Genomic DNA, 27,831 nt, shown 5'->3' on the forward strand with positions numbered 1-27,831 from the left:
TCATGAATAAAAACGGCCTTTCTCTCCTCACTCTCTCTGGTGTTCACTGATTGGTGGCACTATCAGCACTAATAGCCCCAAGCTTCCAACTGTCATGAGGAAGTCTAGACAGAGAACATCAGCATGAGACTGAAGGCCAAGGTGAGGTATCCTCTGATTCTGCTGTTACCTAGCAACATGGAATTTGCATTGGAGGATTACTGGCTGATCATATTTGTTTCAAGAGCCAACATTAATGACCCGTGTTTAGCTGCCTTTGAGTGGTCGATGGTGAACCTTCTTGAAGCGCTGTAGTACTCCCACAATGCTGCTCAGTGGGGAGGTCCAATAGCCTGACGACGTGACAACGAACAACCAATACCTGTACAGGTTGGGATTGTGTGTGATGTAGAGGGGAACTTGGGAGTTGATGGTATTCCCATGTGCAACTAGGTAGAGGAGGCTTGGAAAGTGCTGCCAAAGAAGCTTTGGGGGGCTGCTGCAACATATCTTATAAATGGGAGGTGATGGCCTAGTGGTATTATCGCTAGACTATTAATCCAGAAACTCAACGAATGTTCTGAGGACCCCAGTTCGAATCCCACCACAGTAGAAGGTGGAATTTGAATTCAATAAAAAAAATCTAGAATTTACTGATGATCCTGAAACCATTGTCAGAAAAACCCGTCTGGCTCACTAACGTAACTTAGGGAAGGAAATCTGCCATCCTTACCTGGTCTGGCCTACATGTGACTCCAGAGCCACAGCAATGTGGTTGACACTTAACTGCCCTCGGGCAGCTAGGGATAGGCAATAAATGCTGGCCAGCCAGCGACGCCCATATCCTATGAATGAATTTAAAAAATGCAGTTTGTACACTGTAGTCATGGTCAGATGTACACGCCTAGCTGATAGTCTCCCCACCCTTACTCCTGTGAGACTAAGACCAGTTGCAACATGGCCACCAAGGGCCCACCTTCATCTAACCTTTGACAGCAGAGTTCACACGAAGCACTCAAACCTCATTACATCAGTCTCCGCTGGTTCTGTTTAACTCCTCTTAATTATTAACCTTTGCACAAAAGTTCTTCAAACATAATATCCTGAGAATCTGATCATTAAATTACTTCAAAGACAGATCTTCTTTCTGTTTGCCTTGCGCCTCTCCCAGGTGTGTACAATATCTACCTGTCAACGAGGCAATCACTCCCAAGGCTTTGACCACAACCCAGGGGCTGGGACCTACACTGAGCCAGCAGGAGTTCAATCGCCCTTTGACTCTTTTCTTCTCTTTCCCGTAAGCATAATGAACACACAAAATATCAATTAATACCTTCGCCACCACTCCCCAACTGCACAATTATTCTAAGAAACCCACAGTGTAGGGAAACAGCTGGCAGACATGGCAATTTTTTAAAAAAATCATTCCTTGAATGTGAGCATTGTTGGCAAGACCAGCATTTATTGCCCATCCCTAATTGCCCTTGAAAAGGTGGCCTTGAGCCGCCTTCTCGAAACGCTGCAGTCCCCAATGTGTAAGTGCATCTACAGTGCGGTTAGCAAAGGAACTCCAGGAGTTTGAGCCAGCTTTTCTTGGAAGCTGTAACGAGAATAATTAATTGGAAATAACTGGGTGGCACAGTGGTTAGCACTGATGCCTCACAGCACCAGGGACCTGGGTTCAATTCTAGCCTCAGGTGACTGTGTGGAGTTTGCACATTCTCCTTGTGTCTGTGTGGGTTCTGCCCAGATGCTCCAGTTTTCTCCAATACTCCAAAGATGTGCAGGTTAGGTTGGCTGGCCACGCTGAATTGACCTTTAGCGTCAACATCTAGCATGGTAAATATGTGGGATTACGGGGATAGGGCCTGGGTGGGATTGTTGTCGGCGCAGGCCCATTGGGCCACACGGCCTCCTTCTGCACTGCTGGGATTTTATAATTTCTATGAAAAAGCAATTCTGCTTTCCCACTTGAAAGCATGAGCTTCTGGAGAATGTGGTATACCTCACCCCGCACACCCTCCCCCAACCCACCCAACCATCTCACCACCTGCCTTGGCTCACTTTCTGGGGCTCACTCCTTGCCCAGGTATTTCCAGCAGGACCAGCGTAATTCCCTCAAGGGGCGATTACAAATCACACTCCCAGGAGTGCCCCTTGACAGAGGCGGCAGAGGCCTGAGCGCAGGCCTTCCGATGATCAGTGCTTAGTCAGTTGACAGTCATGAAAAGTCTATGGTGCTTTGCATCACCTCCATTTACTCTGTCACAACAGGAAACAACTGATCAATGAACAGATTAAAGAGGCTGCTGAGGTCCTTTAGAGTTCAGATAAAATTTGCAAGGCAGCTGAGGAAAGGAAATGAGTGACTTGTGCTCTGCAGTATCACAAATTAAGTCACAAAGCCAGTACCTGCTCTGGAAAAGCCGCTACGACGTGAAATGGACAAAGAGGTGGAGTGCGAGTTTCGGTATTCGATTTACAGCATCGAATGTGGGAATCGAAACATAACGTGGCGCTGGTTTCCGCCATCACTGGTTTGCTTTTGTGGTCTCAAGTAAAGTTTAATAGCATGGGTTTTCTCCAAGTGCTCTGGTTTCCTCCCACACTCTAAAAATATGCAGGTTGGGTTGATTGGTCATTGCTACATTGCCACTTAGTGTCAGGAGATTAGCAAGGTAAACACATGAGGTTACGAGAATGGGACCTGGGTGGGATTGTTGTCCGTGCAGGCTCAAAAGGCCGAATGGCCTCCTTCTACACTGTCGGGGTTCGAGGATCATTGCCCACTTTCTAACAGGTTAACGCATCTTACAATATCAGGATAAAGTCCAACAGGTTTATTTGGTATCATGATCAGGTGATGAAGGAACAGCACTCCAAAAGCTCTTGATTCTAAACAAATCTGTTGGACTTTAACCTGGTGTTGTGAGACTTCTTACTGTGCCCACCCCAGTCCAACGCCAGCATCTCCATACCATGGCTACTGTCAACATCACTTTCTAACAGGAATACAGCCAGCACAATGCCATCAACCAAAGACCTCTATCAGGTGAGAGGCATCACTACAACCAAGGTCACCAACCCTGATTGGATGCATTCTTAAAGATTCCATCACATGACCCCCCCCCCCCACTCTAATCACTCCATCCTCTGACATATACAGCCCTTTGATCCATGATAACAATTTCAAATAACAACTTCTGTGCTTAAAGAAAATGAAAAACCAACGTGTTCTGATTTTTCCCTTGACTTTTGTTCTTGGAGACTCCAGGGCATCTTCTGGAGGGTCAACCTCAGATAGAGCAACTCATTAAACCTTACGGCCGCACGGTGGCACAGTGGTTAGCACTGCTGCCTCACAATGCCAGGACCTGAGTTCGATTCCCGGCTTGGGTCACTGTCTGTGCAGAGTTTGCACATTCTCCCCATGTCTGTATGGGTTTCCTCCAGATGCTCTGGTTTCCTCCCACAGTCTGAAAGATGTGCTGGTTAAGTGGATTATCCGTGCTAAATTCTCTCTCAGTGTACCCAAACAGGCGCCAGAATGTGGCGACGGGGGGAATCTCACAGTAACTTCTTTGCAATGTTAAAGTAAGCCTACTTGTGACACCAATAAATAAACTTTAAACTCAAAAATAACTCATAGCTATATAGCAGATTTCTTTGAGAACAATGTCTCAAGATACTCACAGTGGTGTAATTAAATAATTGCCAACACCCAAACTGTGCCTCTGTTAAGAGCTGTCAAAATTATTGTAAAGGTTTCTTTTCAGGTACCCAAAATAGTGGAGTGGATCAAATTAGTTGTAGGGCTGCTTAATTTCAGCAGCACAGTGGTTACCACAGCTGCCTCACAGCGCCAGGGACCCAGGTTCAATTCCAGCCTCAGGTCACTGTCTGTGTGGAGTTTGCACATTCTCCCCAGGTCTGCGTGGGTTTCTTCCGGATGCTCCAGTTTCCTCCCGCACTCCAAAGATGTGCGAGTTAGGTTGATTGGCCATGCTAAATTGATCTTAGTGTCGGGATTAACAGGGTAAATACGTGGGGCTACGGGAATAGGACCTGGGTGGGCTGGTAGCTGGTGCAGATTCCATGGGCCAAATGGCCTCCTTCTGCACGGCAGGGATTCTATGATTTCCATAGTTTAAAATCCCGGATGAGCTTCTCATTATTGTGTATGTCCAGTGCTCTCTGACATTCTTTCGGTGAGTCAAAGCCGATCTCCTGTAGAGTAACTGACTGCCCTGAAATTTACAGAACTGTTTCGTATTTGATGTGGTTAGACCTGGGTCAATGTTGAGGACTCCCTGGGCAACCTCCAGCAGACTGTAAACCACTGTGCCACCTCTAGCAGGGCTGTCCTGCCAATGGGACACCCAGGGATGGTGACAGATTCAGTGAGTACAAATATCTCAGGCTGTTGCTTGACTAATCTAGGGCCGTTCTCTCTATTTCAGCACAGGTTCATAGAGGTTAGTGAGCAGGGTTGACTGCTGGATATGCCCCTATCATATCCAGTGCCTGAATGAATGCTGAGTGGTCCATTCAGTGTCACTGTTATTAAATATTTCAGTGATTTGATACATTGTGGCTTGCTAGAGTATTTCAGAACATAAGCTACGAGATATTCAACCACGTTGCTGTGGCTCTGGAGTCACATGTAGACCAGACAGTGCAGGTAAGGACAGTAGATTTCCTATTAGTGAACCAGAGGGGTTTTTCCGACAATCCGATAGTTTATGGGCACCATCACTGATACTAGTTCTTTTTTATTGCAGACTTGTTTCAGTAGAACCCTACAGTGCAGAAGGAGGCCATTCGACCCATCAAGTCTCACCAAAAGTGATCTTACCCTGGCCCATCAGGCTATCCAATCCCCGTAGCCCCGTACATTTACGACGATTATTCCAACTAATCTACACACTTTGGGACACTAAGGAGCAACATAGCATGGCCAATCCACTCTAACCCGCACATCTTTGGAATGTGGGAGAAAACAGAAGCATCCGGAGGAAACCTACGTAGACACGGGGAGAATGTGCAAAGTCTACACAGACAGACAGTCACCTGAGGTCAGAACCTGGGGTCCTTGGCACTGAGGCAGCAGTGCTAACCATTGTGCCAACGTGCTGCTCCAAATCTCTTCACAGCGAGCAAAGTACTTTAGAGGTGTGGTCACCGATGAACTGTAAGAAGCGTTACTGACATAACCTGAAGATTGTCAAATCAATGGAATTTCACCTTTACTCTGACACACCTCTATTCTGACATACCTTTCTGATTTCAATATTGAGGGTCAAAGGCAATGCTGATGAAAACTTCAAAACGCAGATTAAAGAAATGGGCAGGAAGGGGGGAGGGGTAGTGCCTTCTTTTGAGGAAAATGCCAGCTGAATTGGGGGTCACGTGTATCCCCCAACTCCCTCTGCCGCCTCCAAGTCAAATCACACAACTGCAATGTGCATTGCACAGGAAAATCCTCTATGACCTTTCACACCAATGTAATCAGATAAATATTGACACAGAACTGAGGCAATGTTAAAGGACAAAATTAACAGAAGTTTGGACAATAAGGTAGGTTTAAAGGGTTATAAGTAGGTTAAAAGCAGGAGGTTCTTTATTTATTTTTTCACAGTACATGGGCATCGCTGGCTTGGCCAGAATTTATTGCCCAGTCCCAATTCATAGAAACACAGAAACGCTACAGCGCAGGAGGCCATTCGGCTCTTCGAGTGTGCACACCCAACAATCCCACCCAGGCCCTAGCCCCGTAACCCCACATAACCGTGCTAATCCCTCCAACCTATGCATCCCTGGATGCTAAGGGTCAATTTAGCGTGGCCAATGCACCTAACCTGCACACCTTTGGACTGAGAGGGGAAACTGGAGCACCCAGAGGAAACCCATACAGACACTGGGAGAACGTACAAACTGCACACAGACAGTGACCCAAGCTGGGAATCGAACCCGGGTCTCTGGAGCTGTAAGGCAGCAATGCTAATCACTGTGCTGCCCCCAAGGTGGTGCCTTGGCAAGCTGTCTTGCTGAACCGCTGCGGTCCACGAGGTGTAGGTACACTAACAGCACTGCTCAGAAGGGACTTCCAGGATTTTTGACTCAGCGCAGTGAAGGAACAGCAATATATTTCCAAGTCAGGATGATGAGTGGCTTGGAGGGGAACTTGTAGGTGGTGGTATTCCCAAGCACCTGCTGCCCTTGCCCTTCCAGACAGCAGATATCATGAGTTTGGAAGGTGCTGTCAAAGAAGCCTTGGTGATTTGCCACAATGCATCTTACAGATGGTACACACTGCTGCCACTGTGCGTCAGTCATGAAGAGAGTGGATGGTTAAGGTGCTGGAGGGGGTGCCAATCAAGTGGGCAGCTTTGTCCAATATGGTGTTGAGCTGTACTCATTCCGTCAAACTGGAGGATATTCGAGCACTCTCCTGATTTGTGCTTTGTCGATGGTGGACAGGCTTTGAAGAGTCAGGAGGTGAGTTACTGACTACAGAATTCCCAGCGTGCTGAAGATATTCTTCTACCCCACAGACCTTTGAGGAGGGCAATAGGTAACATGTGGGGAACATTCCTTCAAGAAAGCAACTATAAAGAGCTGGGCCTTCACCAGGCATTCATTTAACCCTGAACGGTGTGACAGCAGCAGCACACAATGCAGCTGTGACCTAACAAATCTCAGTCTGAAAAGGATTTTGCTTGCATTTTCACTCTTTTCTGAGAGTTTGTTTGGAACCCCGCACCCTTCCTGACCACAATCATACACGGCGAACAAGTCCTTTGATTCCAGCTACACTCATTAGTTTTCTGAATTATTTTTTACGCTGATGCATGTTGAAAACCACTTTATATGAGCACGAAGAGGGTGTTGTCATCGCAGCCTTAATGTCCTGTTATCTTGGAGCCCGCTTCAATTTCCTCTTGCGAGGTTGCAGAGAGTTTAATTCCTGCGGCAGCCTAGCATCAGTTTGCATTCTTCAGACAGGGGTGGGAAAGTTTCAAGGTTTCTGTCTTTGGGGACAGATGGTGGCGCAGCGGTAATGTCACTGGACTTGTAACCCAGAGGCCCAGGTGAGTATGTTGGGGAACAAGGGTTCAAATCCCACCTGGCGGAATTAGAATTCAATTAACAATCTGGAGTGAAAAAGCTGGTCTCAGTAATGGCAACTGTGAAAAATCATTGCCAATTGTCTTAAAGACCCACGAGTATTTCAGAAGGTAAGTTAAGGAATATTCAATCACATTACTGTGGATCTGGAGTCATACGTAGGCCAGACCAGGTAAGGACAGCAGATTTCCTTGACGAGTCCAGGTCCACGAGTGTCCTTGATGGCAGGAAGTCTATCATTCTTACCTACATGTAACTGCAGATCCACTGCAATGTCACTGAGTCGCAACTGCCCTCCGAAACGTCTCATTTAAGGGCAACTTATGAGCGGTACAGTGGCACAGTGGTTAGCACTGCTTCCTCAGAGCGCCAGAGTTCGATTCTCGGCTTGGGTCACTGTCTGTGTGGAGTCTGCACATTCTCCCTGTATCTGTGTGGGATTCCTCCAAGTGCTTCGGTTTCCTCCCAGAGTCCAAAGATGTGCGTGTAAAGTGGATTGGTATTGCTAAATTGGTCCTTAGTGTCAGGGGGATTAGCAGGGTAAATATATGGGATTAGAGGGATAGGGCCTGGGTGGGACTGTTGTCAGTGCAGACTCGATGGGCCGAAGGACCTCCTCCTGCACTGTGGGGATTCTATGATTAGGGAGGAGCAACAAATACTGGCTTTGTCTGTGATGCCCACATCCCATAAAAGAATAAAGAAGAAAAAGTAAAATACTGGACTCCACTAAAGCTGCAAAGAGTTGGAGGGTGAGTGAGGTAAATAGGGAAGAGGTTGTTGATTTGAATGACTGATAGCGGGACTGCTGAAAGTTGCGAAGAGAGTAAGTGAAGTAGCCATGGGAAAGCCACACCTCTGTCTCGCACTGGCACACTGAGAGTGAGAACAATTTATATACAAGAGGATTCTATTTAGCACTTAGAATTTATTTCTTCTGCCGTTTCCACTTGTCCATCGTAGAGTCAAAGTCTAATCGCTGCCAATTCAATACCAACTTGCTTCTCCCAGTCGATGAAGATGAACAGAATTTTAAATTTGACTGGATGGAGTTGCTGCAAATTGCATCAAGGCAAATTAAGCACTTTGTCAATAACATGTCATGTTCCAACATATTATGAATTCTCAGTTATAAATATACTTTATATTTTTAAAAATTGCAAACGGCTACAATAAGATGGTCGCCCTTGGGTCACCTGATTTCTCTCGTAGATTGAAACATCCCTCGTCTCATGAGAGAGTCATAGAATCCTGTGCAGGAGGAGGCCATTCGGCCCATCGAGCCCGCACTGACCACAATCCCACCCTATTCCTGTAACCCCACATATTTATCCCGCTAATCCCCTGACAGTAAGGGGCAATCTAACAGGGCCAATCAATTTAACCTGAGCATCTTTGGACTGCGGGAGGAAACTGGAGCACCCGGAGGAAGCCCACTCAGACACGGGGAGAACGTGTGGACTCTACACAGACAGTGACCCAAGGTCGGAATTGAACCCAGGTGCCTGGTGCTGTGAGGCAGCAATGCTAACCGCTGTGCCACCGTGCGAGAACAAAAATAATTTTTTTGAACACCACATTAAAAACAATTCAATCGTCAAGCCAGGTAATAGTTTCCGTAGTGTCTACAAACAGCTTCACGAGCCCTCCACTGAACTGTGTCAGAGTCAGCCATCAATGACGTGAGTCATCAATGGGGGGGTGGGGGGAACCACAGCTACAGTTGGGGTTCACCACAACGCCCCACCCCTTGTGCCGATTTGCTGCACAAAGGCCTGGATCCAGTGCGGAAAGGGTTGAGGGAGGGTGGCACAGGAGCACAGTGGTTAGCAACTGCTGTTTCACAGCTCCAGGGACCTGGGTTCGATTCCCAGCTTGGGTCGCTGTCTATGTGGAGTTTGCACGTCCTCCCCGTGGGTTTCCTCCGGGTGCTCCGGTTTCCTCCCACACTCCAAAGATGTGCGGGTTAGGTTGATTGGCCGTGCTAAATTGCCCCATAGTGTCCTGGGATGCGAAGGTTAGAGGGATTAGTGGGCAAACGTGTAGGGCTATGGGGATGGGGCCTGGGTGGGATTGTGGTCAGTGCAGACTCAATGGGCCGAGTGGTCTCTTTCTGTACTGTACGGTTTCTATAATTTCTATCATTCTATGAGTGCCCAATGTTGGCATAGCAGGTTGAAGCTGGTGGGCGGGATATGGGGTCTGTGGTCTGTGATGAGGAAGTGGTCTTGAATGGTGACGTATTGATTCCATTACTGCTGCCTCTGCTGTCATTCCTTGGCATGGTGGTCTTAGTCATACAGGTTTACATATAGTCATTCACATACAAGGACAGTAGCTGTCTCAGACACTCAAGGTGTCATCAAGGACTTTAGACTTGTAACAGATCACATGGGTGTGCCAGTCAGTGTGTTATTTACCTTCTTAAACTATGTAACTCTTTCTTTATTTCTTTTATTTTAATCATTGTGAGCCAGTTGTGGTGTGACTCCCTGCAGAACTGGTCTCATGTTGGTAACATGGAACTGAAATGTACAAAGAATCCAGAGCGAAGCTGCATAAACACAGTACTGAATGGCACTGCGGGCGCTGGAAATTGATCATAGCGTTGGAGATAACAAAGCAGGCTAGGGAACCTCAAGTGTGACGTTCAAGGGACACCTAGCCACGGAACATTTGGAGAAAGCATGGAGATGAACAGTGATATGATTAAAAAAACAATTACCATAAAAGCATAAGAAATAGGAACAGGGTGGACCACTCTAACCTGCTCTGCCATTCAATAAGATCATGGCCAGTCTAACACTGACTCAGTCCTGCCTTTATGTCCAAGGTGTGGTGAGGCCACACCTGGAGTACGGTGTACAGTTTTGGTCTCCTTACTTGAGAATATACTGGCACTGGAGGGGGTGCAGGGGAGATTCACTAGGTTGACTCTGGAGTTGAGAGGGTTGACTGATGAGAAGAGACTGAGTAGATTAAGGCTATACTCATTGGAATTCAGATGACTGAGGGGAGATCTTTTGGAAACATGTAAGATTATGAAGGGAATAGATAAGATAGAAGCAATGGCGGGTGAAACTAGAACTAGGGGGCATAGCCTCAAAATAAGGGGAAGCAGGTTTAGGACTGAGTTGAGGAGGAACTTCTTCACCCAAAGGGTTGTGAATCTGTGGAATTCTCTGCCCAGGGAAGCAGTTGAGGCTACCTCATTGAATGTTTTTAAGGCAAGGATAGATAGATTTTTGAACAATAAAGGAATTAAGGGTTGTGGTGAGCAGGTGGGTAAGTGGAGCTGAGTCCACAAAAAGATCAGCCATGATCTTATTGAATGACAAAGCAGGTTCGAGGGGCCAGATGGCCTACTCTTGCTCCAAATTCTTATGTTCTCTCCGTAACCTTCAATCCCACTACTGATTTAAAACCTATCAATCTCATCCTTGAAAATGTTCAAAGGCTTAGCCTGGGGTAGAGAATTCCAAAAATTCACCACTCTTTGAAAGAAAATAATTCTTCCTCAAATCTGTCTTAAATGAGTGCCCCCTTATTCTGCAGCTGTGTGCTCTGGTCCCACACTCTCCCATTAGTGGAAACATTCTCCCAACATTTATCCTGTCTAACTCCCTAAGAGTCTCATCAATTTCAATCAGATCACCTCTCATTCTTCTGAACTCCAGGGAGTACAGACCCAACCTGTTTAATCTTTCCTCACATGGCAGTCCCTCCATACCTGGGATCATCCTAATAAACCTCCTCGATACTGCCTCCAATCAGCTATCTTTCCTTAAATAAGGGTACCAAAACTGTACACAATATTCTATATGTGACCTCACCAGTATCTTGTACACGCCTCTTGACTTTATACTCCCTTAAAATAAAAGCAGACATTCTATTTGCCTTCCCTTTTACCTTCTGCACCTGTATGCTAGCTTTCTAGATTTTGTGAACGAGGATCCCCAAGTCCCTTTGTGCTACAGCTTTCTGCAGTCTCTCTCCATTTCAATAATAATCCGCCTTCTCATTCTATCTTCCAAAATGAACAATGTCACATTTTTCCCACTTGTCAAATTTCTGCCACAACTTGGACGAGGTTATCCATCAATACGTCTCCATAAGCTATTTCTATCCTCTTTACAACCTGCTTTCCCTCCCACCTTTGTATCATCTGCAAATTTGGCCACAGTACGCTCCGTTCCTTCCTCCAAGTCATTAATATGATGACAGGACTGACGTATGAAGTGAGACTGATTCTGTTAGGATTGTATTCACTGAAATTCGGAAGAATGAGAGGGGATCTCAGAGGAACCAATAAAATTCTAACAGGACTAGACACGGTAGATGTCAATGAATCTAAAAACATACAGGCCTGCTACAAAAGAGACTGATTTAATCCCAATTTATAATTGTATTTTAAAGTTTATTATTAGTGTCTCAAGTAGCTTACATTAATACTGCAATGAAATTAGGGAAAATCCCCTAGTTGCTACATTCCTGCTCGGGTACACTGAGGGAGAATTTAGCACGGCCAATGCATCTAACCAGCATGTCTTTTAGACTGTGGGAGGAAACCGGAGCACCCGGAAGAAAGCCACGCAGATACGGGGAGCATGTGCAGACTCCACACAGACAGTGACCCTAGATGGGAATCAAACCTGTGTCCCTGGGACTGTGAGACAGCAGCACTAACCACCGTGCCATCTTGTCGCCCTTGTTCTTTTGTTTTTCTTCATCTGCATTTCATTTTGGTGCGTACGATTGTAGGAACGAATGAAATGAGGGGTTACTTTTTAACCATTGGTGTTAGTGTGGGATAATGAATAACCTCCTTTATTTTAAACTCACAAATGGCTTACTGCTGGGTGATATAAATTGGGGCAATCGCAATGAGGGCAAGAAAATGTACACACCTCACATCCCAAAATACACTGATCATGGACAGCGAGAAAACACAAATTCTGCCCCTGACAAACAGGACTGACATTTCCTAATCTGATACCCTCAGCAACCATAGGGCAGCAAGGTGGCACAGAGGTCAGTGCCAGGGACCCAGATTCGATTCCCGGCTTGGGTGACTGTCTGTGTGGAGTCTGTACATTCTTCCCGTGTCTGCCTGGGTTTCCTCCGGGTGCTCCAGTTTCCTTCCACAGTCCAAAGTTGAGCAGGTTTGGTGCGTCGGCCGTGCTAATTTGCCTTTTAGTGTCCTGAGATGTGTCGGTTATAATATTAGCCACGGTAAACGTGTAGGGTATCGGGGAGAGAGCCTGGGTAAGATACTCTGCCAGAGAGTTGGTATAGACCTGATGGGTCGAATGGCCTCTTCTGCACTGTAGTGATTCTATAGTTGCATGAGTAAGATGCGTAGAGAGGGATGTGGGCCAAATGCAGGCAATTGGGATTAGCTTAGGGGTTTTAAAAAAATGGCGGCATGGACAAGTTGGGCCGAAGGGCCTGTTTCCATCCTGTAAACCTCTATGACTCTATTCTACACTTTCAGTTCCTCATTATTTCTGAAATTCCAAGCTCAAAACCCTCTATATTCCCACCACCCTCTCACTTAACACCCATGTTATTTGTTGCCAGCCATGTTTGCCCAGTCTCCCTAATTGTACCCTCATTGGCTTGAAATCCATGTTCCTCTCCAACCCTGAAGTGTTGGGATCGTTACCCAAATTAAAAGGCACAAGTTGTCATCAGGATCTGCAGCCAAGTCAGGCTGACTGTGCCTGATTGCAGCCAGAGTGTTTTTGACAGAGTTATAGCGAGACTGGTTTGCATGCAATGAAACATCCTGATGTTTGTTTGGAGGTGGGGGGGGATGTGCGGGCAGCTCTCTGTGCTCCCAATATTTATGATGTGGGTATGCCGGCGTTGGACTGGCGTAAACACAGTAAAAAGTCTGACAACACCAGGTTTTAGTCCCTTCATCACCTGACGAAGGGGCTAACCCGAAAGCTTGCGAGTATATTATCAAATAAATAGGTTGGACTAAAACCTGGTGTTGTCAGACTTTTTACTCCCAATATTTAGTCAGGGGCTGGTGTGGCTCAAAAAGGGAGAGAGATGCGGAAGATATCAGCCACTCTCCACCTTGAAACACAGGTTCCCAGTAAAAAAACATTAGATGATGATTAGAGATTTGAATTTACAGAAAAAGGTGACGCTCCCTCCCCCACATCATTTGACTCGAGTCTGCATGTAATTTGCAGGTTTAGGTTGCCAAGCAACAGAATGCAGAGACTGTGGCAATGAAACTGTAGCTTCTTCAAATGGCAGCCATGAAGCAACAGCCAGAACCAGATTTCACCAAGCCAAAAGCACTTCTGTCTTCCGACGTGCAAATCGTTTTTCAATAGAATTCTCCGACTTGCTCTGTCGATGATAATTACCTCATTCAATATTTCAGACTGTGGGAAATCAAAAAACTCTCGCAACACGGTCAATGAAATGAACTGAGGAGTCAGCAATCTCCAGTACAGCCAGGCTACAGTTTCAAAGCCCTCTCCAGGACTTCAGCAGATAAACTGGTCCTTTAGTGCAACACTGAAGGACTGCTACACCATCTTTCAGATAAGATATCAACACAAGGCCCTGTCTCATGCCCAGGTGTACATTATAGACCCATTTGCATGTGTAGCAGTAGAGAATGTGCTGCAGAGTAATCACTTGTAGAGACATGCTTGGGAGTGTTCCGAGGAAAAAGTTAAGGCGCTATCTAAATGCAAACTCTTCTTTCAATTTTGTCTCCTCATCTGCTCTTTCGAACATGAGATGTCCTAGAACCATAGAACCTTCAGTAAAGGGCGGCACAGCAGCACAGCGGTTAGCACTGCTGTCTCACAGCGCCAGAGATCCAGGTTCGATTCCCGACTTGGATCACTGTCTGTGTGGAGTTTGTACGGTCTCCCCCAGGTGTTCTGGTTTCCTCCCACAGTCCCAAGGACATGCTGGTCAGTTGCATTGGCCATGCTAAATTCTCCCTCAGTGTACCCGAGCAGGCGCCAGAGTGTGGCGACTGTGGGATTTTCACAGAGCTTCATTGCAGTGTTACTGTAAGCCTATTTATGACTAATAGATTTTGAACTTTACGAAATAGGCTGCTCGACCCATCAAGTCTGCACCGTCTCTCTGAAAGAGCATCTGACCCTCTCCTCTGCTCGATCCCTGGAACCCCGAACATTGTACCATAGCTAACTCACCTGACCTACACATCCTTGGACACCGAGGAGCAATTTAGCATGGCCTATCTCCCTAACCTGCACACCCTTTAATTGTGGGAGGAAACCAGAGCACCCGGAGGAAACTCATGCAAACACGGGGAGAATATGCAAACTCCACGCAGACAGCAACCTAAGCCGAGAATCGAACCCGGGTCCCTGGCGCCGTGAGGCAGCATTGCTAACCGCTGTTCCACCGTGCTGTCCTGTCTGTTGGTCTCTAGACCATCTCCTAGCTTTCTCTGGATTGTGTCACTGCCGTGCTAAACTCAAAACTCCTACTTCTATTATTCAATCTGGTCCGTGTACCTTTAACACCATTAAAACAACATCTGACTATATCAACAACAGAAAATGCTGGAAAATCTCAGCAGGTCTGGCAGCATCTGTAGAGGGAGAGTGGAGTCAACATTTGAAGGGTCATCCAGACTCGAAACGGTGGCTATAATTCCTCTCTGCAGATGCTGTCAGAGCTGCTGAGATTTTCCAGCATTTGTTCAGAATCAGGCAATCTTTGCTTTCATCTGACTATATGACATTGAATATTGTAATAAAATGTTATTAACTAAAGCAAATAATGTCTCAAGATTTTCCCACAACATTCAGATTTGATTCACGTTGTTCCTGACAATGTTCATGACCGCAGTCGCATAAACGTGTGATCAAATATGTTTGTTCATAGCCCCAGGGATTAAAAATGATCTAATTTATTACCCCGGTTGGCAATAACAGAGATAACAGGCTGAAACGCAGACTTTATTTTCACTGAGATTAACACAACAGTAAAACCGCAGTGAGACTGCTTCCAGCAACTGTGTACTGAGTCTCTTTCTGTCAATATATATGGTTGCCAAGGAGTAGGAGGTCAGACCTCAGGTTCACTCCTTGGACAATCGTTGAAATGATGCCGGGCACACTTGGCACTGTTGTATTTGCAAGAGTGGGCAAATCTTAATGAATTTGAAACACAAAAGGAGTTGTGTCTGGCCATCACAGACAATGGCTTGTGCACCCTTAAGTTGCCCATTTTCTGCCTTCCCTTCTACCAACCCTCACCCATCACCCATTCCCCCCAGCACCGAAGATAACCTACAGCTGGTTCAGGAAAATCAAAGGAAACACATTGATGTTCCAAACATTCTGGTTTCAGAACCCTGCACTTGCTGCCAGTGGAACGTCGGATTTCCAAAGACTACACAGAAAGTTCAATTGAGTCCAAGCAACAACACAACAACAACTTGCCTTTTTATAGCGCCTTTGACTTAGTAAAGAGTTCCAAACACCTTCACAGAAGTGCTATCAAACAAAATTTGCGCAAGAGGGGGCTACTTGATTCATCGATGCTGCACCGACTCTCAGATACCATCCAGGCCCCCCAACCCCATAAATTTATCCCACTGTTCCTCCCTAACCTACATATCTTGGGAGATTCAAGGTCAATTTAGCAAGGCCAATCCACCCAACTTGCACATCTTTGGACAGTGGGAGGAAACCCACACACACATACGGGGAGAACGTACAAACTCCACACAGAGTCACGCGGGGCCAGAATTGAACCAGCGTCCCTGCCACGGTGAGGCAGCAGTGGTAACCACTGTGTCACCATGCCATCAATACTGAACTTCTTAGTTGACCCATGAATCATGGGACATTCATGGCACAATGATACAGTGGTTAGCACTGCTGCCTCACAGTGTCAGGGACCCAGGTTCAATTCTGGCCTAGGGTCATTGCCGGTTTGGAGTTTGCACATTCTCCTCATGTATGCATGGGTTTCGTCTGGGCGCTCCGGTTTCCTCCCACAGTACAAAGATTTGCAGGTTAGGTTGATTGGCCATGATAAATTCACCCTAGAGTTGGGGCATTAGCAGGGTAAATTTGAGGGGTTATGGGAATAGAGCCTTAGTGGGATGATGGCCAGTGCAGACTTGATGGGCTGAATGGCCTCCTTCTGCACTGTAGGGATTCTATGATGGGGCACTCATTTCATCCATTCTAAGTTATAAACATACTTACTGGACAGTGCAAAAATGTGTTGTTCAGAAGCCAACAAATCTGTTGCAACACAACAGCAAAGAAATAGTTTTGTGGTAGCCTGCTGGTGAGCAGCTAAAAATATCTAAACTACCCTAAAGGGCAAGTGAAAAGTGAGCAGCAGTCCTAATCTGCTGCTGATGCAAGGAAAGATTGAGGAGGTGTGGTTAATATGACACGCACAGCGAGTCACCAGTTAGATAACTTCTACAGCGAAGCCCTAAAGGTAAGAGGACTCCAGCCCAAAGTATGATGGAATGCTCCCCATCTGCCTGGATGAGTGCAGCTCCAACAATACTGTATAATCTCAACAACATCCAAGACAAAGTTCTTAAGACAAAGCAGCCCACTTGATTGGCACCTTAACCATCACCTTAAGCATTCACTTCCTCCAACAGCACCACAATGGTAGCAGCACATATCATCTACAAATGCACAGCTGTAACTAGACTTCTCCAACAGCACCTTTCAAACTCATGATCTCCATCAGCTAGAAGGGCAAGGGGCAGCAGGCACATGGGAACACCATCACCTGCAAACTCCCCTCCGAGCCACTCGCCATCCTAACTTGGAAACATATCTCTGCTCCTTCATTCGTCAAGAGCTTCAATTTTGTAGGTGTCCAGATCACCAACAACCTGCCCTGGTCCCCCCATGCCAACACTACAGTTAAGAAAGCCCACCAATGTCTCTACTTTCTCAGAAGACTGACGAAATTTGGCATGTCACCTACGACTCTCACCAGCTTTTACAGATGCACCATAGAAATCATTCTTTCTGGTTGTATCACAGCTTGGTATGGCTCGTACTCTGCCCAAGACCGCAGGAAACTACAAAAGGTCGTGATATAGCCCAATCCATCACACAAACCAGCCTCCCATCCATCGACATGGTCTACACTTCCCGTTGTCTCGGAAAAACGGCTAGCGTAATCAAGGATCCCACACATCCTGGACAAACTCTCTTCATTCTTCTTCCATTGGGAAAAAGATACAAAAATCAGAGATTACATACCAACCAACTCAAGAACAGCTTCTTCCTTGCTGTCATCAGACTTTTAAATAAACCTACTGCACTGAAGTGATCTTTCTCTACGTCCATAGCTATGACTGTAACACTATATTCTGCACTCTCTCTTTTCCTTTTCTATGAACGGTACGCTTTGTTCGTATAGTGCACAAGAAACAATACTTTTCACTATATTGTTAATATATGTAACAATAATAAATCAAATCAAATCTGTCATTGAAGTCAAAATCCTGGAACTCCCTCCCTAATAGCCCAGGGGGTGTAACTACACCACATGGATTGCAAAAGTTCAAGAAGGCAGCTCACCACCACTTACTCAAGAGCAATTAAGGATGTGACTTGCTGGCACATCCCAGGAACAAATAAATAAAACTCTGTTACCTATTGACCAGAAGCCCTTGGTGACTAATTCAGTTTATTTGTCCAAAATTGTGCAAGACCTTCAACATGTGAGAATACAACTGAGTGCAGTCCACCAGGTGGGGTAAGGATGTCCAATGTATCTCTGCATCTCATAGATTGAGGTGAAGGAGCTCAATGTTGAGAAATCAAACAATATTGGGATATCTTTTGTCCACTATTCGCATGAAAAGATTTCCTATCTGGTACAGGATAGGTTAGCACAGAGTAACATTTCCAATGTCTCAGAAAATCGCCTTAATCCCCACTCAACAGTATTTTTACTGCACCACCATATTTCACACATTCGCCATCAAGGGTGGCACAGTGGTTAGCACTGCTGCCTCTCAGTGCCGGGGACCTGAGTTCAATTCCGGTCTAGGGTCACTGTCTGTGTGGATTTCCTCGCATCTGCGTAGGTTTCCTCCCACAGTCCAAAGATGTGTAGGTTAGGTGGATCAGCCATGATAAATGGGTGGGGAAACGGAGTTAGGGAAGGGGAGAAGGCCTGGGTAAAAACTCTGTCACAGAATCGGTCACAGAAGGCTCGATGGGCTGAATGGCCTCCTCTGCACTGTAGGGTTTCCATGATTCTACCTTGTGTGTCTTCTCTCAGTCAGGTTTGGAAATTCCATGTCAGTTAGTTGGTACAGCTTGTGTTATGGCCTGACTGGTGGGGACTGAGTTGAACCTGTCTGAATCACTGCACCTTCCAGCCTTAGAGATAACTGCGCTCCTCAAAATTTGGGAGCCTGCGTGGTATTCCAATATCCTACAAGGCTCTGAATCAATGCAAGTTCTTGTTATTAGGGATTATCAGTCATTATCAGGCTTGGATTGCTCATAAACTTGATGATCATTGAGCAGCATTTTACATTTTGCCCCAGTTTCACCACCCAGGACCAAGAAGGACAAGGGCGGCAGATACATGGAACTTTTTTAAAATTCATACATGAGATGTGGGCATTGCTGGCTGGACCAGCATTTATTGCCCAGCACTGAGGGCATTTAAGAGCCAACTACATTGCTATGGGTCTGGAGTCACATGTAAGCCAGACCAGATAAGTGTGGCAGATTTCCTTCCCTAAAGGACAGTAATGAACCAGATGGGTTTTTCCAACAATCGACAATGGTTTCATGATTCAAAAATTCCAGATTTTTATTGAATTCAAATTTCACCATCTAAAAAGTAAGTTTATTTATTCGTCACAAGTAGGCTTACATTCACACTGTAATCAAGTTACTGTGAAAACCTCTGAGTCACCACACTCCAGCACCTATTCAGATACACTGAGGCAGAATTTAGCATGGCCAATGCACCTAACCTGCACATCTTTGGACTGTGTGAGGAAACTGAAGCATCTGGAGGAAACCCACGCATACACAGGGAGAATGTGCAGACTCCACACAGATAGTGACCTAAGCTGGGAATCGAATCCGGGTCCCTGGCACTGTGAGGCAGCAGTGCTAACCGTTGTGCCAACGTGCCATCTATCTACCTTGGTGGGATTCGAACCCAGGTCTTCAGAGCTTTACCCTGGGTCTCTGGATTCCTGATCCAGTGACAATACCATTACGCTACAGCCTGCCCATCTGTAGATTCCTCTCCAAGCCACACATCATCCTGATTTGGAAATATCTTGGCCATTCCTTCACTGTGACTGGGTCAAAATCCTGGAACTCCCTCCCTAACAGCAAACAACATGGACTGCAGCGGTTCAAGGCAGCAGTTTACCACTACCTTCCCAAGGATATTTCAGGATGGGCATTAAACTCTGGCCCAGTCACATCCCAGGAAAGAGTAATAAAAAATAAATTTCAATAAGCCACATGTTTACCTTAGGTAGTCTCAGAGGAGATGGCAGTGAAGGTGTGATCCACAAATCACTTGTACAATAAGAGTTAAATGGATCTCACTGATAAGAATATTCATGGCTAGGAATATTTATAGTTGCTAATTTTAGATTTTGTTTTTCTCTAGAATATCATTTCAGCCCTGAAGCTGCACAGCGAGTTTTGTTTTTAAACGGCCCAGTATTCTAAGGGCATTCTAAATGACCCCAAAAGCACACAGTCCAATGAACTGTGTGCTTAAAAGCAGCTACTTTAACTAGTTAATGTGCTTCTTTACCAATATTTGGTAGGAACAGAGCAGTAGATGTAGTTCATCGAGCTGCCTCAGGAATTCAGTCAGGTGAGGGTTGATCTTCATCCATCTTCGCTCCATATCCCTGGATATCCCAGCGGAACATGCACTGATTCAGTCTTGAAAATTTTAATTGGTCCCCAACACCCACAGCCTTCTGGTGAAGATCATTCTGGATTGCCATTACCCTGCGAACTGGCGCTTCTGTATTCCATTCCCGGTCTATTTGTAAAGTTAAGATTAAAGCTCTCTTCTTCTGAATATCTCCCTTGATAAGGAAAGATCAGGCCTCAACTTTCAAGACTCAAGGCAATGCAAACTAAATTTATACCACCTACCCGCATAGTTTAAGCCCTGGTATACAATCCTAATGATTCGGTACGTAACCCTTCCATTGCTGATGCGTGTAGAAGTGGACTCACAAGCTTTCGAGGGGACTCCCTCTTCGTCAGGTGAATGGAGAGTTGTTCATTCACCTGATGAAGAGGGAGTCCCCTCGAAAGCTTGTGAGTTTACTATCAAATAAATCGGTTGGACTAAAACCTGGTGTTGTCAGACTTCTTACTGTGTTTACCCCAGTCCAACGCCGGCACATCCACATCGTGCGTAGAAGTGGCAGTGAGTTTATCACATAGCAATGCCATTGTTGCGAACCCCTGGTTATTTGAACACTGATATTAACCTCTTTAAAATAAACGTGATCATCATCTGCAGCACTGCCCATGGTAATTGACAGGATGATGTGAAGCATGACAAGACATAAATGTAACACTGATGGGAAGCATACAGCATATGCACAACATTTAATAACCTAGTTAGAATATTGGACAGATAAATATTAGACACACAGGATTCTTGGAGGCTTGACAGCTTGAGAGGTTGCTTCCTCTTGTGGGACAGTCTAGGACCAGAGACCATCATCTCAGAATAAGGGGCTGCCCATTTGAGAGAGAGATGAGGAAAAACTTCTTCTCCCAGAGGGTAGTGAATCTGTGAGTAGTGCAGTGACACAGTGGTTAGCACTGCTGTTTCACAGCGCCAGGGACCTGGGTTCAATTCTCGGCTTGGGTGGCTGCCTGTGTGGTTTGCACATTCTCCCCGTGTCTGAGTGGGGTTTCCTTCAGGTGCTCCAGTTTCTTCCCACAGTCCCAAAGGCATGCTGGTTAGGTGCATCGAGCATGCTAAATTCTTCCTCAGTGTACCCGAACAGATGCCAGAGTGTGACAACTAGGGGATTTTCACAATAACTTCATTGTAGGCTTACATTAACACTGCTTGTGACATGAATGAATAAACTTTAAAAATCTTTATCGCAGAGTACTGAAGAGGCTGGGTCATTAACTATGTCTGAGGCTGAGAGAGACAGATTTGTAATCAGTAAGGGAATCAAGGGTTAAGGCGGGGAAGTGGAGTTGAGTATTATCGTATCAGATCAGCCATGATCTCATTGAATGGCAGAGCAGACTCTAGGGGCCAAATAGTCTACTTTTGCTCCTACGTAAAATATATTTATTAGTCACAAGTAGGCTTACATTAATACTGCAATGAACTTATTGTGAAAACCCCCTAGTCGCCACGCTCTGGTACCTGTTTAGGTACACTGAGGAAGAATTTAGCATGGCCAATGCACCTAACCTGCACGTCTTTTGGACTATGGGGAACAAACTGGAGCACCCGGAGGAAACCCACACAGACATGGAGAGAATGCACAGACTCGATGCAGACAGCCCTCCAAGCTGTAAATTGAACCTGGGTCCCTGGCACTGTGAGGCAGCAGTGCTAACCATTGTGCCACTGCGATCGTTAGAATTCATTATTAAGGAGGCTATATATAGCAGATACTTTTATGATTTAAATGTTTCATATAATACATTATTTATAGGTATAAAAGTGATAAAATAGATTGTGATGGCCCATTGCTGTCACCAACCATGGTTCTAAGTCATAGATTTTTCAAAAAAGTTGTGCTAAATGAAAGGGAAAGTTCTTCATTCACAGAACTTGAATGAAGAACTTTCCATTTGTAGCATTCAGTATTAGAATGTAGCATTTATCGGTCAGGAATCAGACACACATTGAATCTTACTTCTACCCAACAGACTGGTCTAACCAAACCTCAGAAGTTGATTCCTAAGGTTGCAATGTAACATTTCCACTTGCCGCACAGACAACCTCACAGTCTGACTGAGTAAGGTTACTCATTGCCAACTAATTGTGGGATCTGGATCCTCAGGAATCAGGAAATGGCTCCTGGCCTCCCAGCTCGATTTGTTTAGAAATCGTCCATCCATCAGTCTGGGTTGAATTCATACGCGGGGAAAGGAGCACGTTTCCAGCCCAGTGCCTGAGACGGTAACAGACTTTGTAAGTCAGCCGTGATCAACACATGCCACGTTGATCTCACGGCGTTTATAGTTTAAACCTCCCTGCTCTCCTGGCTGCGAGTAAATCAGGACGTTTACCAGCACGGACCAGAACCCCATCCAAAGCCAGTATCACTATCAGGGTGATTCTGGATAAATCAGGAGGCGCAAACTACAAACAAGGTTATTAAAACAAACAAACAAACAAGGGTTATTAAAGGTCACCATATAAATTAAATTCAGTACTATACAAAAGGGACATAATGATGAATAGACGCTTGTACAGAATATATGCAACTCAAAACGGCAGTTTTGACCCTACACTATTCTCCCCTGAATCTGGTTACAATAGGGGTACCATTCGCATACATACGGGGCAAGGTAGGTGTAGGAAAATGCTTTGTTAAGATGGCTGCGAGGGCTCGTTGGGCCGAAGGGCCTGTTTCCCGTGCTGGGTTGTTCTTTGTTCTTAGTTAGCACTGCTGCCTCACAGCGGCCAGGTTCGATTCCTGGCATGGGTCACTATCTGTGTGCAGTCTGCACATTCTCCCTGTGTCTGTGTGGGTTTCCTCCGGGTGCTCTGGTTTCCTCCTACAGTCCAAAGGTGTGCAGGTTAGGTGGATTGGTCATGCTAAATCGCTCCTTAATGTCGGAGGGGCCTAGCAGGGTAACTATGTGGAGTGACAGGGATGGGGCCTGGGTGGGATTGTTGTTAGTGCAGACTCGATGGGCCAAATGACCTCCTTCTGCACTGTAGGGATTCTGTGATTCTAAAACAGGTGTCATTTAACTTAGGGGTAACCAGTTCTTATCCTGCGCATCACTTACTAATGAATTTTCCATTCATTATTGTTCTATCTTCTTTACATTCTTTACAATAGGCAACACATCCATGAAATGTGTACTAATAAGAGTATCTCATCAAAATGCACTCTCAACAGAGGACTTCATAATCTGCAAATAATAAACTCCAAGAGTAATGTACCATAGAGTCAGGTCTATGTTTCCAGCAGTTTTCTTACTTTGGATTATGATCATATGGTTGCTTAGCAGAAGGTTAATACACTGTGTGTTTCTGTTAAGCTGCACAGGTTTAAGAGGGCAGAAATCCCAACTCTATACGGAAGGAATTTGCTCTCACTGTCCCTGAGCTATGGTAGGAAAAGCTCGTCAGGTTTTCTCATGGCTGTTTGCCAATTAGTGATCCCTGATGGCAAGACATGTGGGTGGACATAGGGGTGAAGAAGCTAACAGGACCAAGCATACATGACATGCTCCAGGGCCAAATGCTCATGATTTCAACTCACATATGAGGACTTTCGCAAATTACATTGTTGGGTGAGGTCAATGCCCATGGAGTCATCCAAAGAACAAGACATTCAGGGATTGGCGGGGAAGATTGGAGGAAATCCTTGATAGGCTAGATGCTGAGAGGTTGCTTCCCCTTGCAGGAGAGTCTTGGACCAGAGGGCAGAATCTCAGAGTATGGGGGTCACCCGTTTAAGACAGAGAAGAGGAGGAATTTCCTCTCTCTGGAGAAAGTGAATCTGTGGAATTCTTTATCGCAGACAGCTGTAGAGGATGGATCACTAAATAGGTTCAAGACTGAGACAGATTTTTAATCAGTAAGGGAATCAGGTGAAAGGGGGTCAGACTGAAAAGCGGAGTTGAGGATCATCATATCAGATCAGTCATGATCTCATTGAATGGTGGAGCAGACTCAATGGGCCAAATAGCCTATTTCTGCTCCTGCAGCTTGTGGTCTAAATATTTCGTATTATATTATATATGCATATACAATAGAAAATAATACAGAAAACAAATGACAATGTTTCCAACATATGCTGACAAGTTACAAGTTTCAATACCATATTGGCTCTGGACAAGTGTCACCAGCCTGCAGAAAGCCTCTGCATCACTAGTGTTAAATTCTTGCTGCTCCTGACATGAGTAAACTCTGCAACTTCCAAATTCAAGGATGTCCAATGTTCTATGTTTGATGCAAATATAACATCTCTAATAGTCAAATGCACTTGTTTCAATAACAACTTGTTCACATCCAGCTACCTCAATGCAAGACAATCCCCACATTACACCGGGACACATCAACGGTCCCTTTGTCAAACCTGGACACTGGACCCAGCACAACACAGGCAACTCTGACTGATGGGGAGATTGGTCCAAATGCCAACAGGGCAATTCTGGGGAAGGGGGGATGGGAGAAGAGAGATGGTCAAAATACTGGAGCCCAACTGGACAACACTGGCGGGGGGAGATGGTCTACATCCTGGAACACAACTGGACAATTCTGGGGGTATTGATGGTCCCCAAACTGGAACCCAACTAGCTAATTCTGGAGGGAAATGGTCTACATACTGGAACCCAAGTGGACAATTCTAGGGGATGATAGTCCAGATACTGGAACCCATCTGGACAATTCTGAAGACAGATGGTCAACACACTGGAACCCAACCAGACAATTCTGGGGAGAGATGGTCTACATCCCGGATCTCAACCGGACAATTCTGGGGAGAGATGGTCTACATCCCCGATCTCAAGCGGACAACCCGAGGGAAAGATGGTCTATATACAGGAACCCAACCCGACAATTCTGGAGAGAGATGGTCTACATACTGGAGGCTTGAACCAACTCTGAAGATAATAACCTACCCCAATGCGACAAGCCTGGTCGTTCAGTGCTTTGATCCACGCTCTTTGCCAGTTATCCCTGAAGGATTTGAAGGAGAACAGGGAGGTGACCAGACGCTTGAGTCCCGACGCCGAGGCGCTGTCCTCCCGGGAGCATCCCAGCTTGAGCAGGCAGCTCCAGAGCCCCAGGCTGGCGGCGGGGATCCGCTGCGGCTGGCGGGCGGGGATGCCGCCACCTCGGCGTAAAATCCCGAAGGAGTACTGCAGCAGCCAGGTCAACACGGTGGCGATGGAGGCGACAAACAGGAACAGGAGGGCGATCCAGCCGGCTTGGTGCAAGAGAGCCGGGGCAGAGGTGCCGCCGACCAGGCTAAAGAGAGCAGACATCGGCAGAGCCATGGGGTGGGGGCACACACACACACAGCAAGCAGCTACTTAGGAGAGGGGTCCGGCACATGGGACACACTAGATCCTTCACCCCTAAGGAGCCAGCAGCCCAGCAAAGGGGAATAAAGTCACCCCTCAGCCAGTATCCCTCAGCTTGCTCTTTGCTACATTATATCACCGGCAATCGCTACATTCAATTGCAACTTTAGATCTTCAGCCAGGATTCCCCTTCCTGCATCAACCCCAGGGAAAGCAGGCTGGATTGAAAATGCCCCACAGTCTGCCACTGTCCATGCTGTCTGCCTGGGCTTCTCGCTGGCGTGTCAGTTTCAGCCAGTCCAGGATGCTGCAGCTCCCAGCCTTCCTGCTGTGGATTCTCTCTGTCTCTCCCCTCCGCTGGAAGTTGGGCTCAGCTTTCAAAGGGAGGTGGGGGTGAAGCGGGGATGTTACCCCCTCTCTCTCTCTCTCTCCCCCCCCTCTCTCTGACCGGAATAGCAGCAGCTCTGGCCCAGCATTCAGAGCGCAAGAGACACCCCGACAGAGACACAGTGCGCAGGACTGAGGGAGTGCAGCAACATGACAGAGAGGGAGAGGGGAGGGACAGAGTGAGAGGGAGGGAGTGAGAGGGGAGGGACAGAGTGAGAGAGAGGGAGTGAGAGGGGAGGGACAGAGTGAGAGGGAGGGAGTGAGAGGGGAGGGACAGAGTGAGAGAGAGGGAGAGAGGGGAGGGACAGAGTGAGAGGGAGGGAGTGAGAGGGGAGGGACAGAGTGAGAGGGAGGGAGTGAGAGGGGAGGGACAGAGTGAGAGGGAGGGAGTGAGAGGGGAGGGACAGAGTGAGAGAGAGGGAGTGAGAGGGGAGGGACAGAGTGAGAGAGAGGGAGTGAGAGGGGAGGGACAGAGTGAGAGGGAGGGAGAGGAGGGAGGGAGGAGGAGGGGAGGGAGGGAGAGGGGGAGGGAGGGAGGAGAGGGGGAGGGACAGTGTGAGAGAGAGGGAGTGAGAGGGGAGGGACAGAGTGAGAGGGGAGGGACAGAGTGAGAGAGAGGGAGTGAGAGGGGAGGGACAGAGTGAGAGGGAGTGAGAGGGAGGGAGAGGGGAGGGACAGTGAGAGGGAGGGAGAGGGGAGGGACAGAGTGAGAGAGGGAGGGACAGAGTGAGAGAGAGGGAGTGAGAGAGAGGGAGGGACAGAGTGAGAGAGAGGGAGTGAGAGAGAGGGAGGGACAGAGTGAGAGAGAGGGAGTGAGAGAGAGGGAGGACAGAGTGAGAGAGAGGGAGTGAGAGGGGAGGGACAGAGTGAGAGGGAGGGAGAGGGAGGGAGAGGGGAGGGGGGGAGGGACAGAGTGAGAGAGTGAGAGAGGGGAGGGACAGTGTGAGAGAGAGGGAGTGAGAGGGGAGGGACAGAGTGAGAGGGGAGGGACAGAGTGAGAGAGAGGGAGTGAGAGGGGAGGGACAGAGTGAGAGGGAGGGAGAGGGGAGGGACAGAGTGAGAGAGAGAGTGAGAGAGGGGAGGGACAGAGTGAGAGGGAGGGAGAGGGGAGGGACAGAGTGAGAGGGAGGGAGAGGGGAGGGACAGAGTGAGAGGGAGGGAGAGGGGAGGGACAGAGTGAGAGGGAGGGAGAGGGGAGGGACAGAGTGAGAGGGAGGGAGAGGGGAGGGACAGGGAGGGAGGGAGGGAGGAGAGGGAGGGACGGAGTGAGAGGGAGGGAGGGGAGGGACGGAGTGAGAGGGAGGGGGAGGGACGGAGTGAGAGGAGGGAGGGAGGGGAGGACGGAGTGAGGAGGGAGGGAGGGGAGGACGGAGTGAGAGGGGGAGGGGGAGGGACGGAGTGAGGAGGGAGGGAGGGGGAGGGACGGAGTGAAGGGAGGGAGGGGAGGGACGGAGTGGGAGGGAGGGAGGAGGGGAGGGACGGTGAGAGGGAGGGAGGGGGAGGGACGGAGTGGGAGGGAGGGACGGAGTGGGAGGGAGGGAGGGAGGAGGGACGGAGGGGGAGGGAGGGAGGGAGGGACGGAGTGAGAGGGAGGGAGGGAGGAGAGGGAGGGAGGGAGGGAGGGAGGGACGAGGTGAGAGGGAGGGAGGGGAGGGGGAGGGACGGAGTGAGAGGAGGAGGGAGGGGGAGGGACGGAGGGAGAGGGAGGGGAGGGAGGGGGAGGGGGAGGGAGGGAGGGGAGAGGGAGGGAGGGGGAGGGACGGAGTGAGAGGGAGGGAGGGGGGAGGGACGGAGTGAGAGGGGAGGGGAGGGAGGGAGGGGAGGGGGGGAGGGACGGAGTGAGAGGGAGGGAGGGGGGAGGGACGGAGTGAGAGGGAGGGGGGGGAGGGACGGAGTGAGAGGGGGGGGAGGGACGGAGTGAGAGGGAGGGAGGGGGGAGGGACGGAAGAGGGAGGAGGGAGGGGGGAGGCCGGAGTGAGGGGGGGGAGGGACGGAGGGAGGAGGGGGAAGGGGACGGAGAGGGAGGGGGAGGGACGGAGGGAGAGGGGAGGGACGGAGGGAGAGGGGAGGGACGGAG

General features: G+C 47.6%; 1 protein-coding gene across 2 annotated transcripts in view; it reads right to left on the reverse strand.

The window, feature by feature from the left end:
• c2cd2l (c2cd2 like) overlaps positions 1 to 25,906 on the reverse strand; it is a 137,636-nt gene extending 111,730 nt beyond the window's left edge. For both annotated transcript variants that reach the window (XM_080214617.1, XM_080214616.1), the window contains exon 1: positions 24,963 to 25,906. In XM_080214617.1, the coding sequence (XP_080070743.1) occupies positions 24,963 to 25,340 (378 nt within the window). In that variant the 5' untranslated portion in view covers positions 25,341 to 25,906. The remainder of the gene's footprint in view (positions 1 to 24,962) is intronic.
• Between the last annotated feature and the right edge of the window lie 1,925 nt (positions 25,907 to 27,831).

Source organism: Carcharhinus amblyrhynchos, chromosome 29 (genome assembly GCF_965287045.1).
Source record: "Carcharhinus amblyrhynchos chromosome 29, sCarAmb.v2.hapA, whole genome shotgun sequence".
Classification (NCBI taxonomy): Eukaryota; Metazoa; Chordata; class Chondrichthyes; order Carcharhiniformes; family Carcharhinidae; genus Carcharhinus; species Carcharhinus amblyrhynchos.